The 19,068-nt window shown below is 37.7% G+C and overlaps 1 protein-coding gene across 1 annotated transcript in view; it reads left to right on the top strand.

Annotated features, from left to right (window-relative positions):
- The window catches only part of SLC6A19 (solute carrier family 6 member 19), a 100,563-nt gene extending 81,645 nt beyond the window's left edge, over nt 1-18,918 (top strand). The window contains exons 9-12 of the mRNA XM_089669463.1: nt 641-845; nt 5,185-5,344; nt 12,237-12,399; nt 17,308-18,918. Of these exons, the coding sequence (XP_089525589.1) occupies nt 641-845; nt 5,185-5,344; nt 12,237-12,399; nt 17,308-17,514 (735 nt within the window). The 3' untranslated portion in view covers nt 17,515-18,918. The remainder of the gene's footprint in view (nt 1-640; nt 846-5,184; nt 5,345-12,236; nt 12,400-17,307) is intronic.
- The last annotated feature ends 150 nt before the right edge of the window (nt 18,919-19,068 follow it).

The raw sequence follows: 19,068 nt of genomic DNA, 5'->3' as shown, positions 1-19,068 counted from the left end.
TCATCTCTATTCTGTGGCATATCCACCTCATCCAAAATAATGTGGCACCAAAATCCTGGCTGCAAATGGAGAAACAAAAAAAGGGGCGCACCAACCTAGTGCATTATCGTTTAAAATATTTATTAAAGAAATAAAGTAAGTATCATACTCACAATAGACATAAAAACACAGGCATGTCAAACTGAACAAGATGTATGATCCAAACAACATCTGAGTCCATACGATGGAACCCTGGATGACCAACTGGCTAACGCGTTTTGAGGACACAACCTCTTCCTCAGAGCCCTGATACTTACTTTATTTCTTCAATAAATATTTTAAACGATAATGCACTAGGTCGGTGCGCCCTTTTTTTGTTTCTCCATTTGCATCCAGTGTATTTGGGCCACCCTGGTCTGTTGAGGGCAGCAAGCAGTGCCTATTCCAGAAAATTCCAGAACACTCCTATTGGGTCTACTGAGTCTTTTCCTAGCGCAGGAGAAAAGTGTTTGTTGTGTTGGATTTACCAAAATACTGGCACCAGAATAATCTTAAAAAAATAGTTTTGGATAAAAAAGATAATTGTGACAGTTCTATAAATTAGGTGTTTCAATTGCTATAGTAAATATCACTATAATCGCTTTTTTCTACATTTCCACAGGGTGTGGAAGGAACAGGACTGGCATTTATTGTGTTCACTGAAGCCATAACAAAGATGCCAGTGTCTCCTCTTTGGTCAGTTCTGTTTTTCATCATGCTGTTTTGCTTAGGCTTGTCTTCTATGTTTGGAAATATGGAAGGAGTGTTGGTACCATTAATGGATCTCAAGATAGTACCAAAATCATGGCCAAAAGAGGCTGTGACAGGTAAGCTGAGATATTAGTAAACTGAAAACCGTTTGATGTAGAAATACACATTGGCAAAGGCAACTAAACTATCAACTAAACTATCTATTGTTTTCTTCTGAAATATATATATTGTGTGTATATATATTATTATTGTTATTATTATTATACAGGATTTATATAGCACCAACAGCTTGAAAGTGCTTTACAATATAACAGGAGACAATACAGCAACAATACAGTTCAATACAAGAGGGTTAGGAGGGCCCTGCTCCTTGGAGCTTACAATCTAGGATATTATATATATATATATATATATATATATATATATATACAGTCAGGTCCATAAATATTGGGACATCGACACAATTCTAACATTTTTGGCTCTATACACCACCACAATGGATTTCAAATGAAACAAACAAGATGTGCTTTAACTGCGGACTGTCAGCTTTAATTTGAGGGTATTTACATCCAAATCAGGTGAACGGTGTAGGAATTACAACAGTTTGCATATGTGCCTCCCACTTATTAAGGGACCAAAAGTAATGGGACAATTGGCTTCTCAGCCGTTCCATGGCCAGGTGTGTGTTATTTCCTCATTATCCCAATTACAATGAGCAGATAAAAGGTCCAGATTTCATTTCAAGTGTGCTATTTGCATTTGTAATCTGTTGCTGTCAACTCTCAAGATGAGATCCAAAGAGCTGTCACTATCAGTGAAGCAAGCCATCATTAGGCTGAAAAAACAAAACAAACCCATCAGAGAGATAGCAAAAACATTAGGCGTGGCCAAAACAACTGTTTGGAACATTCTTAAAAAGAAGGAACGCACCGGTGAGCTCAGCAACACCAAAAGACCCGGAAGACCACGGAAAACAACTGTGGTGGATGACCGAAGAATTCTTTCCCTGGTGAAGAAAACACCCTTCACAACAGTTGGCCAGGTCAAGAACACTCTCCAGGAGGTAGGTGTATGTGTGTCAAAGTCAATAATCAAGAGAAGACTTCACCAGAGTGAATACAGAAGGTTCACCACAAGATGTAAACCATTGGTGAGCCTCAAAAACAGGAAGGCCAGATTAGAGTTTGCCAAGCGACATCTAAAAAAGCCTACAAAGTTCTGGAACAACATCCTATGGACAGATGAGACCAAGATCAACTTGTACCAGAGTGATGGGAAGAGAAGAGTATGGAGAAGGAAAGGAATTGCTCATGATCCTAAGCATACCACCTCATCAGTGAAGCATGGTGGTGGTAGTGTCATGGCGTGGGCATGTATGGCTGCCAATGGAACTGGTTCTCTTGTATTTATTGATGATGTGACTGCTGACAAAAGCAGCAGGATGAATTGTGAAGTGTTTCGGGCAATATTATCTGCTCATATTCAGCCAAATGCTTCACAACTCATTGGACGCCGCTTCACAGTGCAGATGGACAATGACCCAAAGCATACTGCAAAAGCAACCAAAGAGTTTTTTAAGGGAAAGAAGTGGAATGTTATGCAATGGCCAAGTCAATCACCTGACCTGAATCCGATTGAGCATGCATTTCACTTGCTGAAGACAAAACTGAAGGGAAAATGCCCCAAGAACAAGCAGGAACTGAAGACAGTTGCAGTAGAGGCCTGACAGAGCATCACCAGGGATGAAACCCAGCGTCTGGTGATGTCTATGCGTTCCAGACTTCAGGCTGTAATTGACTGCAAAGGATTTGCAACCAAGTATTAAAAAGTGAAAGTTTGATTTATGATTATTATTCTGTCCCATTACTTTTGGTTCCTTAATAAGTGGGACGCACATATGCAAACTGTTGTAATTCCTACACCGTTCACCTGATTTGGATGTAAATACCCTCAAATTAAAGCTGACAGTCTGCAGTTAAAGCACATCTTGTTCGTTTCATTTCAAATCCATTGTGGTGGTGTATAGAGCCAAAAATGTTAGAATTGTGTCGATGTCCCAATATTTATGGACCTGACTGTATATATATATATATATACTGGAGGATATATCTTAATGTTTGGTCTGACAATGTAGTTTTTCATAAGGATAACAAACATTAGGATCAATCATTCTTTAGTGTATCTGTAATTTAAAGCGGTATTAAAGCCGAAAGCAAACATTTATTCCAGTTGTGCTCAGAAGTTTCCATACCCTGGCAGAAACCGTGAAATTTTGGCATTGGTATTGAAAATATGACTGATAATGCCAAAAAAACTGTCTTTTATTTAAGGATAGTTATCATATGAAGCCATTTATTTTCACATAGTTTTTGGCTCCTTTTTATATCATAATGATAACAGAAATCACCCAAATGGCCATGATCAAACATTTACATATCCTGGAATGTCTGGCCTTGGTACGGACACACAAGGCGACACATCTAACAATATTGGTTGTGTTTCACTCAAAATAGAAGCAGCTTCTGCAATGATTAATGAAAGCTCTGCCAAATTTGATCATCCAATTTTGTGCAAGCATAAACACTGTTGTTTTACTTTTTCTTGCATGAGATTGAGGATTGTTTGCCAAATAAAATTTCACCACCTTCATCAAACTTACACTAAAGCTTTATTTTTTTTTAGTTTGTTTTAATAACAAACATGTCTATATTTACCTGTTATGTGCAGAGCAGCCCCAATCTCTTCTTTTTGGGTCCCGACCAGCACTCCTGGCTCCTCCCCCCCGGAAGTGCGTTCAGAGAAAGCTGCTCACCCTCAGGGCACCACCGCATGCTCATCCCTGAGCTGCTGCTCTATGCGTCCATAAGACACATAGAGCCATGGCTCGGCCCCGCCCCCACTTTCTCCTCATTGGCTCACTGGCTGTGATTGACATAGTCTCAGCCAATGACAAGGAGGTGTCCCTAGACAACAGAGGCTGTCGACAATGTCGCTGGATCGAAGGGGGCTCATATTGGGGGGAGGAGGGCGCTGCACACAGAAGGTTTATTTACCTTCATGCATAGAATACATGAAGGTAGAAAAACTAGAGCCTTTAGAACCACTTTAAGCTCTAGGGCGAATTCCCTTGCAAAGTGAACAGCATATTAGCCTTTAGCAAATCAACCCCAATATTTCACTGTCGGTTTTAATTTGTGTTATGTTCTATTATAACTATTAATGTAAAAAGTATTGGTAAAAGAGAAGTATGGCCAATCCTACTCTGGTTCACAGGAGTGCACTTATTTCTGCATTGCTATAACACAGATTCAGTCAGCAGTGGGCTAAAGCCCACTGTCTGATGACATCACAGAGCCAGTCCAGGCCCACCAGGGATCCCGATAATAATGTTGTAATATGCTCAGATGCCTGACCCGGAGATGGTACAGCCTCTCAGTGTGCCACTGGGAGCCTGAGTTAGCCACTGCCATCTCTTCCACGGCCTGCCACTACAGTGCGCGCTAGAGGGGCAGAACAGAGACAGTCACCACTCACTGCTCAGTGAAGACCAAAAACGGAGCGATCAGCGGTCATGTGATCACTCAGTTCTTGGTCTTAGAGCTGTGGGGGACAGCTGCAGCATCAGATTGATGTTGCAGCCATCTAGGTGAGTATGAATGTTTCCAGTTTTTTTAAATTCCACTCTTCTCTTTTAAACCAAGTATAAGGTACCCATAAGAAATTTAGACAGTTACAGTGGGGCAAAAAAGTATTTAGTCAGCCACCAATTGTGCAAGTTCTCCCACTTAAAAAGATGAGAGAGGCCTGTAATTGGCATCATAGGTAGACCTCAACTATGAGAGACAAAATGAGAAAGAAAATCCAGACAATCACATTGGCTGATTTGGAAAGAATTTATCTGCAAATTATGGTGGAAAATAAGTATTTGGTCACCTACAAACAAGCAAGATTTCTGGCTCTCACAGACCTGTACCTTCTTCTTTAAGAGGCTCCTCTGTCCTGCACTCATTACCTGTATCAATGGCACCTGTTTGAACTTGTTATCAGTATAAAAGACACCTGTCCACAACCTCAAACAGTCACACTCCAAACTCCACTATGGTGAAGACCAAAGAGCTGTGGAAGGACACCAGAAACAAAATTGTAGAGCTGCACCAGGATGGGAAGACTGAATCTGCAATAGGCAAGCAGCTTGGTGTGAACAAATCAACTGCGGGAAAAATAATTAGAAAATGGAAGACATACATACAATACTTTTTTGCCCCACTGTATCTCAAATGGTAAATGACTCTATTACTTGTTTTTATCTATACGTGAGTTTCAGTTTCCTACTTGGTCTTGTTGCAAGTTTACTTACAATAAACTGCATACTGGCAAAAGGAAACAAAATATACAAAAAATTGTTTCTTTCTCATTTCAATTTTATTATTTATCATTTATGTATTTGTTCTGCAGGTGCAATATGTGCCTTCTCATTTTTGATTGCTCTTATATTTGTCCTGGAATCTGGAAATTATTGGCTGGCATTGTTTGATGGATATGCTGGATCAATTCCCTTGTTGATAATTGCATTTTGTGAAATGGTTTCTGTTGTTTACATATATGGAATAGACAGGTATGTTTAAATTGATTATAAACAGGTATAGAATATTGGTATGTTACAAAACAGTATTTATATACATGTCTATATCTTTTATAATGGAAATGCCATAAAAGTTTTTTTTTTTTTTATAAATAGACCACATGCTTTATCATTTTTTTTTCTGTTCCGATCTCTCTGTCAGGATGGGTGAGAATTACAAAATTGTAAGTCAAAATAATTACATAATATGTTCCCCAAGGGAGCGGAAATCTGTTTAATATTTCCCATTGTTAAAGTACTTTGGAGGATCAAATGATCAAAACAAATTCTGAATACCACATCTAATTATGACAATCCTCATTATTGTAAGTAGGCATGGGTTTAGATATCCAGAGTAGAAGTCATCAACATGGCAACTCAAGAGGCCAGCCAATGTCTGCCATGTTTCTTGAGCTAGTGTGTTGTTAGGATTGCAACATTATTATATATTCTGTTCTGCTACAAAGATAACATGTGCTTGGCATCTGTGAGTACTTTCTTCTCACTAGCTTCCTTATTTGCCTTTTTAATCTATGATAATATATATAATATACAGTGTAGAGACCTAAGTAAACTGGACAGCTGAATGGAATGGTTTCTTCTCTACATAAACAATTTTCCTCCATTCTCCCTTCTCCTTGCTAGGGAAAATACAATGCTGCTGCTCCACACTTGCCAGTCTACTGCGAACTAAAAAAATGTGCTAGCAAAAGGAAATAGAGGACTGAAGAGTAGGAATTAGTGAATATGCTTGGGTTCAAAACATGGCCCTCTTGGAAATTGCAAAACAAAATTTGAACAATTTAAGTAAATGGGAAGGCAAATCTGGAAAATTGATTCTGGCCCTATTCAAGGTTATTTAAATAATGTGAACCAGCACTTTGGATGTGATCCCTTAATTCACCACAGGATCAGGAAGGAATTTTTTCCCCTGCAGGAGCAAATTGGATCATGCTTTGCTGGGTTTTTTTTTGCCTTTCTCTGGATCAACTGTGGGTGTAGGATTATAATTTTTTTTTTTTTTTCATTGGTTGAACTGGATGGACTTTTGTCTTTTTTCAGCCAGACTAACTATGTAACTATGTAATCACAGCTGCTGTACCAAGTGCTATACTAATCGTATCAACCCTTATACTCTATCTTTTATACAGTGCTATTGGTTTTTGTTTAAACATGTGCAATAAACAAGCATATTCTCTACAATTTGAGGATATGAGCAGAATATGTTTGTTTATTGCACATGTTTAAACAAAAAACAGTAGTGCTGTATAAAAGATAGAGCATTTTCAAGGCTAACAGATATTGTCAATCAAAAAACATGGAGATCTGGGCATTGCCTTGGGGGACAAATGGAAAAAAAACATTTATAAATACAATTCAGCAAGGAGAGAGTCCTCCTTTTTTATACAACTTTGAGGGCACCATTGAAAAGCACCAATCCTTTGATATACATGCTTGCAACAAGCTGTATGTAGTGTTACAGAACAGTGCAATTCTCACCAACATTGTCAGCATACTCTGGCATCACTAAGTTTGCAAATGTAATACATATTTTCTTTGACATTATTGCTAGGCTTTAACCACTTCAAGCCTGGACACTTTCACCCGCCTTCCAGTCCAGGCCAATTTTCAGCTTTCAGCTCTGTCACACTTTGAATGACAATTGTGCAGTCATGCAACCAAAGTAAAGTACCCAAATGAAATGTTTAGCATTTTTTTGATACAGATAAAACTTTCTTTTGGTGGTATTTATTCACCACTGGGATTTTTATTTTTTTGCTATATAAATGAAAAAAAACAAAACTTTTGAAAAAAAAGTGTTTTTCTTATAAAATGTTGCAAATAAATAATATTTCTTCACAAATCTTGACCAAACTGTATTCAGCTACCTTTTTGGTAAAACAAATAACCAAAATTGGTTTATAAAAAAAATTATTATTTTTCTAAACATTTTTTACATTTAATTTTTTTTACATGCTGTCACCCTAGCAGTACTATGTCACTATAGTGACACTGTACTACTTTTGAGGGGTGATGAAGATTTTGTTTTACACTGATTGCTTTTACACCCATAAAGGCTGTAAAAGAAATCATTTCTCCTTCTCTCTAGCTGCATTCCTGCAGCCATTGAGAAATACTGTGAGAGCTGTAATTGGTCACAGCTTATCACATGGTACAAGGCTGCTGTGAATGGCCTTGTACCATGTGACCTCTGTGATCATTCACATAATTCACAAGTAGTAAACAATGATGTGACATCTTGTTTACTACTGTTCATGTGATTGCTGATTGGCCAGTCACTGATCACATGAATTGGGACCTCACACAGTGGTCCCGTACAGCATCTGGTAGATACAGTGGGCACAGATCGCGGCACTGCGTGCTCCCTGGGGACACGGACAGGCAATGGATGCAGGGGCATGTTTAGAAATGCCCCCCCCCCACATCGACAGTGCTCCCTTCCAGCTGTTTATCGGCATTGGCAGGACAGGAAGAGGTTAATTTAGCTACAGGAGCATCCCAATCTGATTAATTCTAAAAAATTGCAGTTTTAGGTAGTTTTCATAGCAAGATCTAATTATTTTTAACAATGGTAACAGGCATGAAATGCCCAGTGAGAGTAGCAGCAACAAAATATCTAAAATCTGTGTGCTCTAAAAAAATAAAGCTTAAGCTCTCAACTTAGTACAGATCGGTTAGTGGAACAACAATTTAAAGTAAGGTCATTACTGAAGTTTATTTTATTCTTTAATCATGAAAAATGTTGGTGTACCTTTTTTCATCATAAGGCTCTTCCTTCCCTGGTAAAATATAGTTGGTGGGCAGGGATGGCAAGGCTGTAAATAAAATAAATACAAGAAATCATTTATTTCTATTATGGGTATATATTATTATTATTATTATCATTATTATTATTATATTATATAAGTATTATATTATGGGTGTCCAGGTTGGACCACTGTCTAGAGGTGACCCAATAGACGCTTGAGGTACTAGTGCCTTTCCTAGCAGAGAGGGCTGCTATAATAAAAAGATATAATAAAAATAATAATAATAATAATACATACAATTGTATAGATAAAGAGAATGAATTACAAATTACACTTAAAAATTACAGAGTGTTTTTTTGTAAGCAACAATCAGAAATATTGTACAGCCTCGTTTCACAGTACTTTCACAAAACTGCAATTGTAGCTGAAGAGACCAGACAGATTTGTAACTAAGAAATAAATATTGGAGCATATAATTTTACTGAAAAAATAGATAGTTTCAATGCACACCGTGTTAGCAGCTTTAGGAGGCTACAGTTTATTAGGAAGCACCAGGCAGGTTTTATTTCAGAAATCATTATTAGAGTGTATTGGTACACTGAAAAATATTGTATTGGCTACAAGCATGCACAGTATTAAATCACTTTATCATGTACCTGGTAGAGATTGAGTAAATAGGGCTCCTCTTACTCCTCCTGCCCAACACTCCTGTAGGTGGTGACAAAGAGAGTGTGAGGGCACGGAGTGGCATGGAGTACTGGAGTTGCAGGCAGTACTGGACCTGTGTTGCTGCCAGATGCGTGGAGCATAAGATTGAGATTCACAAAGCAGGATCCAAGTGCAGGAACACTAGAGTACTAGAGATGGTTACAGAAACTAGGAAGAGGCTTTTGCTGAGGGTGCACACTGTCAGGCAACTGGTACCAGATCAAGAGATGAGAGCAGAGTTGGGGCACAAATTGAGGTCAGGAACAGGTGAACAGCATAACGCCAGGTTGGGAAGCAAAAACAGAATCCAAGAAACAAGCCAAAGTCAGTAACAGCCAGGAAAACAAAGTACAAGGCAAAAGGCATGAAAAGGTAACTCCACTTTCGTGAGAGAGAAATTTGCAAATAAAAAAAAAACACTTCTGCTGCCAAAAAAAATATTCCCCTCTGGGTAATCTATATACATTGCAAGTATTTTAACAAACTTTGTTGCAGATTCCTACCTTTTATTATTCTGAATATCTGGCTGTTTGTTTGTCTGTGTCCATGCTCAGAGTGAAGGAGAATGGGAGTGGTTTCATAATTATCAATCAGTTGCGGCACTGGCAGGACTCTAATGAGGAAATTGGCAAGGTCTGCATCCCTTTAGATGTGATTTCCCTTGGGAGAGTCCCACCAAAAATGACATTTTTGTTGCAGGGGATGTCCAAAATATGACTTGTATCTTAGTACAGACTTCTGGGAAAATCAGTAAGCCAATCACACAAGCAGGAAATTACATTTTCAGGGGGCGTTCTGTACACCATCTGTGTACAGAATGCCTCCAGATAGACATAATGCATTGCATTTTACAGATGATTACAGTGCTGCAGATTTTTATGCACAACTTTTTTTCCCATGAAAGTGTAGTTACCCTTTAACCCTTTGAGGACCATAAGATTACGGAACGCCAAAAGAATCAATTTTTTGTTTTTAAAGTTCGTACACTTCAGTTGCTGTAACTAAGCCATTTCATGAAATAATTGGCAAAAAGCTAGATCCATTTGTTGATAAGAACTAATATTTTGACTCAAACCAAAAAAAAAAAGAAAAGTATTTTAAGTTCTTAATCAGATGATACAGGCAATTAAAAACATGGGACAAATATGTCCCTTGGTCCTCAAAGGGTTAAACACTTTGACTATGTTGTTTGTCAACAGGGCCCATGACAACCGGCATTACATTAAATAAATCAGCATCATGGTGGATTTATTTAACTGGAAAAAGCCTCAAAAATATTGTAGTGGATATGTGCATGGTTTTTAAACATTTTTGACTAGGCCACTTTATCAACAAGACCACAGCAGCCAGCGTTTAATTAAAAAAAAAATTGCAGAATATTTATTTTTACTAAAAGGTACCTAAAATATTCTAGTGAGTACATCAACAGGTTTTTTTAACACATGTACTAATTACTAAACCCGACCTCTTAAGGAAAAAATTCTAAAAACATGAAATAGAAAAAGCACCCTAAAAATAAAGCAGGAATCAGGATCCAATAGCCAATCAGCAACCATAATTGTTACTGACACACACAAAAAGGTATAACTCCATGGAAAAACACTGAATTCTTCCAAATCTGCAAAAGACACGGTGGGCACAATAAACTATTGATGGTGCGATAAAAGTTCAAGTTGAAAGGTTTGAAAAGTAAGATGTACCTAGTGCGCCAAATAAAAAAAAAAAAAAAGTTCAGCATTCAAGCAAGTTATTTGTCCAAAAGTTGCATGGTGTGCATCAAATAAATAATAGTTCAGAAAATGTGTTTATCAAAATTTGTCGCAATAGAGGTATGCAGCAGTGTGCCAAGAGGATAATGGCACAAGACAGTCAATATCATTCTTTAAAGTGCATTGGAATGTGTTTTGAATGTGTTCACTTGTTAATTAAAGCATGTTTGTCAGTGATCATTTCATGGATAATGATTTAAGGTGGGTGGAATTAGTAAAATGGATGAAAAAAAATAAATAGTGATTTTATATATATATATATATATATATATATATATATATATATATATATATATACACAGTATATTAATAGATTTTTTAAATTAATAGGGGGAGATTTACTAAAAAGTAGTGCACACAGAATCTGGTGCATCTGTCCACAGTAGCCAATCAGCTTCTAGGTTTTACTGTCGAAGCTTAATTGAACATATAACATACATCTGCTGGGCAGTGGAGGCCTGTGCAGTGAACCTGTAGGTTTTTAGCTCCAACACACTGAAACATCACGCCTAATGAAAGGATTAAATGAATACTGCTGCTGGAGCACAAAGCTCCAGGTAATAGACTACTACTAAATATATTTACTACTTGATTCCTACCTTTCAATTTAACATTCCTATCAACTATATTAATCCTGATTTAGAAATGATAAAATTAATCGACACTTATACAGTCAGACTATTCAGACTATTTGGAGGTTTTGTTCTTGGGAAATGAATGAAAGTTAATGGAGTTAGACATAATAGATGCATTCTATTCTATTCTATTATTTTTATGTTGCTAATGTTCTAAATGTTACATAGTTACATAGTTAGTCTGGCTGAAAAAAGATAAAAGTCCATCCAGTTCAACCACAGAAAAAAAAAAAGTTATAATCCTATACCCACAGTTGATCCAGAGGAAGGCAAAAAAACCCCAGCAAAGCATGATCCAATTTGCTCCTGCTGGGAAAAAATATTCCTTCCTGATCCCCCGAGAGGCAATCGGATATTCCCTGGATCAACTTTACCTATAAATGTTAGTATCCAGTTATATTCTGTGCATCTAAGAAACAATCCAGGCCTTTTTTGAAGCAATCCACTGAGCTGGCCAGAACCAACTCTTGAGGGAGTCTATTCCACATTTTCACAGCTCTCACTGTGAAGAAACCTTTCCGTGTTTGGAGATTAAATTTCTTTTTCTCCAGACATAAAGAGTGCCCCCTTGTCCTCTGTGATGACCTCAGGGTGAATGAACCACTATATGAACCACTGATGCATTTATACATGTTGATCATATTCCCCCTTAATCTCCTCTTCTCAAGAGAGAATAAATTAATTTCCTCTAATCTTTCCTCATAGCTGAGCTCCTCCATGCCTCTTATAAATTTGGTTGCCCTTCTCTGTATTTTCTCCAGTTCCCCAATGTTCTTTTTGTGCCCAAAACTGAACTGCATTTTCCAGATGAGGTGTTACTAATGATTTGTACCGGGGTAATATGATATCTCTCTCTCTGGAGTCTATACTTCTTTTAATTCAAGAGAGGATTTTGCTCATTTTAGAAGCCGCAGCTTGGCATTGCATGTCATTATTAAGCTTGTTGTTGGCCTGTTATTTAGTAAAACTTTATTTATAATATACTTATTTTTCCTTTTTATAGGTTTAATGAAGACATTAAATTTATGATTGGTCATAAACCAAACATTTTTTGGCAAGTTACATGGAGAGTTGTCAGTCCACTTATTATGTTAGCTATTTTTCTCTTCTATTTTGTGATCAAAGTTTCACAACAGCTGAAATACATTGTTTGGGATCCAGACTATGTAAGTAAACCAAAGCTTTACACTGACATGTATATCAATATAGTAAATTTCTTTAAAGTTTATTAAATAATCACTTTTTCTCATATTTGTCTGTTGCTAACCACTCTTCTGTGTAATGGCATTCTAAGCTCTTTAAATGCAGCCAGCACTTTCTGCACAGGATATTCCTGCTAAAGAATATGCTTTGCCTTTCAACTGGTGACAACCAGCCACAAAGGGAAGAATTTCTGCTTGAAATGCAATTTTCATGCACTAAATTGTATGCATTTTACTCCAGGAAAATGGACAAATCTAAATATGCCATTGAGATACAAGTTGCCAGAGATTTCTCCCTGTGTGAGTATGATAGGGTATCACCAGGATAAAAAGTGAGGGATTATATCCTCAGTGGAGATAAAGGCCACATTAAAAATTCAACAAAGGATCTGACTCTTCTCCACTCTTAAAAAAAAAAAAAAAAAGTGTTTACTGGAATGGACCTGCTTCTTTATTAAGGTAGCTAAGTAAGGCAGGCCATAGACGGGCCATTTATCGGCCGAATTTTCGGCCAATAAACGAAAAATCGGTCGGCCCCATTGCCAATGCTGCCACCAATGTCCCCGAAAAACGGCTGTTTTTCGCAAATTTTCCAGCATGGCCGATAAAAATAAATGAGGAGATCCACGAAAAATGGCCGACGGGCTGGCCCCACTAACGGCGTGATTATCGGCAGATTTGTCGTGTGGATGAAAATTCGGCAGAACTGATTTTCACCTCAAATCTCTCTTCCATTGCTTGTATCTTTTATCTGGCATCTTCCTCTTTTTGCATCTCTGCACACATAGAGGTTCTCGGGGCAGACCTCAGTCAAATCCCTTTCTTTATTTCCTTCTCTCCATCCTATCCTCAACATTATCCCCCCTGAGCTAATATATTTGCACTACCACAGCAACTCCCTCCATATGCCTCACTCCATTTCTTCCCTTTTTCATTCCCCTCTTCAACTTCACCATCTTTCCCCCCTCCCCCTGATAACTATTCCGCATACATATACAGTATCTCCCAGTTTCTTCCATTTTTTTTTTCACTGAAGTCATATGCTTGTGATGCCAAAACATCTAAGCTCCTATTCACATACAGAACCAAAGGCTACATCGTTTACATATCGCTTTCATCTCTCACCTACTCACTCACCTATCAATTATTAACGATGTGTCGTTCAAGCAATTGGAGAAGACTTACCTCTCTCTTCCTTGGTAGTACCGAAGTTGATGTAACAACTACTTCATCTAACTAAGACTTTATTCCTACTTAGTTGTGTATTATCTTATGGATCTGTATTTGTGATGTATGCTACCTTTATATTTTACTATATGGTTGTTTTTCAATGTATGACTGTAAAAACCTAATAAATTTTCTTTAAAAAAAAAAAGAATTTGGCCGATAAACGACCCATCTATGGCCTGCATAAGAATAGCCCTAGTTCCACATTTGCAACTTCTGATTCTGAAATGTACATTCAACAAGATAGTTGAAAGTGTGATGCAGTGGTTGATGGACCATCAATAACATGCAATCTTGTGCTAAGTGTTCCAGGCCTGAATTTTCTCCTATCAGTTAATTCACCCAAAGAAAATTAATAAAAGTGTCTGAGACAGAATGTATCTTAATTGGTGTTGTTGCTGATAGCAGTTGTACAGCTTCCATCTTTCATTTTGAGAATATTAATAAGAAATTAAATTTAAAGCTGATTGAATTTAAGCCAAAGTTTGTCTCAGACGCTTTTTTAGTCCACCATCCTAACAGATTTCATAACCACAGTGCTTTTTTCTTTTGTTAATTGAGATTGTATATAAAGATGGGGAGAGATGTCAAAGTAATCGAGTTAGTCTATCTAAAAGGCACTCCTTTGCTACACATTGAGGTTTAAAACCAGTAGAAGTCTATGAAATAAATGAATGTATATAGATAAAAAGCAGCATTTAGGCCCCATTCACATGTACGCGTTGCATCAATGTGCATGTACATGTTTTTGTGTGTTTTTTTGTCCATTTTTACACGACATACCTAGAGCAGCCCATTAACTTGAATGGGCTGCCCTATGTGCGCCAAAAGTGCCAAAGAAGCTCCTGCACCTTTTCTGGGCATTGATTTATGCTTGTTTTTTTTTTACCACACATTTTAGCACATTTGTTGCAGCATTTTGACACTCGAAAAATTAGTTGCTCCTGGCCATATTTTGTTTGTGTTCATTAAAATTTATTAAAGTGTATTTGAACAACTGCTGCATATTTTTAATATTTATTGTGTAACATAAAAAATTGCAACACCCACTATTTTATTCTCTAGGGCCTCTGCTTAAAAAAATTATATGATGTTTGGGTGTTCTAAGAAATTTTGTAGCACCCGACGCATTTCATCATAAATGACATTATCAAGGGTACGGTCGGTATGATCAAGGGTATGATCGGTTGGTGGCTGGTGCTTCATTTTATGAAAGCTTTTGTTGACTTCTCTTACAAGAGTCACAGGGCTTCTGGTAAGCCTTTTGATTAACTTGTGATATACACCTGGTGATTCCACCTACACGAGATTGCGTAAGAGAACTATAGATTTACTCATCATTTTATGCACTGGGTGTCAGTTATTTACATTTTATGGACTTTTTGTCATTTGTGTTTTTAATAATTTATACATTCACCATTTAGCCCTGCACAAAGGTGAACTAACCCTTTAAATCTACTAAATACAGTCAGGTCCATAAATATTGGGACATTGGATACAATTCTAACATTTTTGGCTCTATACACCACCACAATGGATTTGAAATGAAACAAACAAGATGTGCTTTAACTGCAGACTGTCAGCTTTAATTTGAGGGTATTTACATCCAAATCAGGTGAACGGTGTAGGAATTACAACAGTTTGCATATGTGCCTCCCACTTGTTAAGGGACCAAAAGTAATGGGACAATTGGCTTCTCAGCTGTTCCATGGCCAGGTGTGTGTTATTCCCTCACTATCTCAATTACAATGAGCAGATAAAAGGTCCAGAGTTCATTTCAAGTGTGCTATTTGCATTTGGAATCTGTTGCTGTCAACTCTCAAGATGAGATCCAAAAAGCTGTCACTATCAGTGAAGCCAGCCATCATTAGGCTGAAAAAACAAAACAAACCCATCAGGGAGATAGCAAAAACATTAGGCGTGGCCAAAACAACTGTTTGGAACATTCTTAAAAAGAAGGAATGCATCGGTGAGCTCAGCAACACCAAAAGACCCGGAAGACCATGGAAAACAACTGTGGTGGATGACCGAAGAATTCTTTCTCTGGTGAAGAAAACACCCTTCACAACAGTTGGCCAGATCAAGAACACTCTCCAGGAGGTAGGTGTATGTGTGTCAAAGTCAACAATCAAGAGAAGACTTCACCAGAGTGAATACAGAGGGTTCACCACAAGATGGAAACCACTGGTGAGCCTCAAAAACAGGAAGGCCAGATTAGAGTTTGCCAAACAACATCTAAAAAAGCCTTCACAGTTCTGGAACAACATCCTATGGACAGATGAGACCGAGATCAACTTGTACCAGAGTGATGGGAAGAGAAGAGTATGGAGAAGGAAAGGAACTGCTCATGATCCTAAGCATACCACCTCATCAGTGAAGCATGGTGGTGGTAGTGTCATGGCGTGGGCATGTATGGCTGCCAATGGAACTGGTTCTCTTGTATTTATTGATGCTGTGACTGCTGACAAAAGCAGCAGGATGAATTCTGAAGTGTTTCGGGCAATATTATCTGCTCATATTCAGCCAAATGCTTCACAACTCATTGGGCGCAGCTTCACAGTACAGATGGACAATGACCCAAAGCATACTGCAAAAGCAACCAAAGAGTTTTATAAGGGAAAGAAGTGGAATGTTATGCAATGGCCAAGTCAATCACCTGACCTGAATCTGATTGAGCATGCATTTCACTTGCTGAAGATGAAACTGAAGGGAAAATGCCCCAAGAACAAGCAGGAACTGAAGACAGTTGCAGTAGAGGCCTGGCAGAGCATCACCAGGGATGAAACCCAGCGTCTGGTGATGTCTATGCGTTCCAGACTTCAGGCTGTAATTGACTGCTAAGGATTTGCAACCAAGTATTAAAAAGTGAAAGTTTGCTTTATGATTATTATTCTGTCCCATTACTTTTGGTCCCTTAACAAGTGGGAGGCAGATATGCAAATTGTTGTAATTCCTACACCGTTCACCTGATTTGGATGTAAATACCCTCAAATTAAAGCTGACAGTCTGCAGTTAAAGCACATCTTGTTCATTTCATTTCAAATCTATTGTGGTGGTGTATAGAGCCAAAAATGTTAGAATTGTGTCGCTTTCCCAATATTTATGGACCTGGCTGTACATTCTATGTGCATCAAAACAAAAGGCGTTCAGTGTTTTACAGTTCATTTTCTTTCTAAAGCAGCCACAGCCTGAGTAGAATAGTCAGACTCCTGGCAATAGCTGCAGAGTTGGACACTTGCTCAATGTGTGGAAGCAGTGGTCTGTTTTTAGAGGTCCAACGCATTCCCTGCAGGGTCTGAGCCAATGCTCTCAAATCAACAGGAGCTTTGCTGCTTACAGTATGGGGCATGTTGGACCTCTGCAATAAGACCACAGAAAGCAATGGTCCACTCTGCAGCTACTGTCAGGGGACAGACTATTCTACTCAGGCTGTGGCTGTTTTAGAAAGAAATGAAACTATAAGATAACACCTTTTGTTTTGATGCACCTGGAGTGAAATTAGCAGATTTAAATTGAGGGTTCAGTTGGGTTTGCAGTGCTTTATTTTTCTGCTGCATTTCCCCCTTTAACCATGTAGGATTAATAAGCGAATATATGCATTTTCATGAATATGTACTGAAATTTCCTTATACTTATCATTTACAGAATGAATTTCCTAAGTCAAAAGAAACCCTCTATCCAGACTGGATTTATGCACTTATTGTTGTTCTTGCTGGAATTCCAAGTGCAGTAATACCTGGATATGCAATTTACAAGTTTATTCGAAACTGTTTTAAAAAGGATGATGACCAAAGAGAAATTATAAATGCTACATCTCTTGCATCTATCAATGGTGATACTAAAAAACTATAAAGTTTACATGCAAAATAAAAGACTTTCAGTTTTGAATCGCAAAAAACTGGTATGTTTCTGTAATTGAAAAATGCAAAAGAAAGTGAAGAACTGATAATCTTGGAGAAGTATCAGGAAAACTGCTCAATGAAGAGTTTAGTGAACACTGTAGAACGACAGAACGATGATTAACCCTGTGTTCATGTGCTGCATAAACATCATCATGTTTCTTTACACATTAAAAACACTGTTTTGTATTCAGATTATGCAGATTGCTCTTTAAACCAATATTCTACATTTTGAGACCCTGACTGAATGGAAAGCATACAGGTAGTGCTGTAAGTAGAATACATAGAAATGTGCATTGTTTGGTCAATATACAAATACAAATCATTTAAACTCTTTTAGTGGAGTACTTAAAACTGTACTAAAACAATTAAACAGGATGCCATTGCTGACCTCTCTTCTGAAAAAGTTAGTTGCTTGTGGGTTACACTAATCCACTCAATTCAAATATTTAATTCAATGACCCTGAAAAGGTATACAGGACAAGAGTTCTGACCTTCCTGGATGCATGCTTGTTCTGGGCAAGTCACCAAAATATGAGCTACATGTAAATGACCCATAAATTAAACATGTGACAGGTTTTATTTTTTTGGAAGAGAACTGTATTGGAGATTTTCCAACGAAGGTTTGCTCAACTTTGCATACTGAGGTTCGCCAAGGAGGGAGGCTTCATTACCTGAAGAGAAAGAGTTTCCTTGTATCTCATTAGGAATATCATGGTAGGGTGTGATTCTTTATTAGCAACTCCAGGTGGGACCCAGGATAAATAAGTGTGCTTAGACCAATCTATTTCTATTGTCTTGGACAGTACCTTTCCAGGGCTTAGACTTTTAATTACTTCTATGTGGCACCTATTTAGGTGCAAACAACAACCTCTTAACCATTTCCTTTCAGAGGGCTACATGAGAGGGAAACAATGGTCACTGGATCTGGTTGAATATAACCCAAGTTCTTCTTTCCTTGACATTCCTTCGCAGAACTCGATAGTCTCTATATTGTCCTTGGCCACTGTCAAAACCAAAAGTGTACTTCCAATTTTGTGAAAAGAAAAGAATATTCAAACCAGATTTCATGCCTGAGCCTGCATTTTCAGAAAAATGCATCCATTCAATTAAATGCGGTTCAGGTAAACTTTTTGAAAATTTTGCAACCTTCCAGAGTTACTAATTTCAGAACCTAAAGTCCGCTTAAAGTCAATGGGAATCTGAACCAGGTTCCACATAACTGCAATAAAGTGTATGTAAACTCTAACAACGAACTTCTCTTATTTTCTCCCTTTTGGCCTGTTAAATATACCATTGAATGTGTTTTGTTATATCTATACAATTAGTACAATAAAAAAAGTTGATCCCAGTAGAACTCTTGTGAATTGATAACTTCTTGTGCTCTTCTTGTGCTTCATTGTTTTAAGTTAGTATTGTTCCTAACTCTCTGTTGACTACAGAAACACCCCTTCCATGTTATAGCAATAAGGTGAGGAAGAAGGTGATCTGTAGTTCTAAACCCTTC

The sequence above is a fragment of the Staurois parvus genome, unplaced genomic scaffold (assembly GCF_062004578.1).
Source record: "Staurois parvus isolate SC_StPar_1 unplaced genomic scaffold, SC_StPar_1.0 ptg000077l, whole genome shotgun sequence".
NCBI classification, from domain to species: Eukaryota; Metazoa; Chordata; class Amphibia; order Anura; family Ranidae; genus Staurois; species Staurois parvus.
This window is presented reverse-complemented; position numbering and strand designations above follow the sequence as displayed.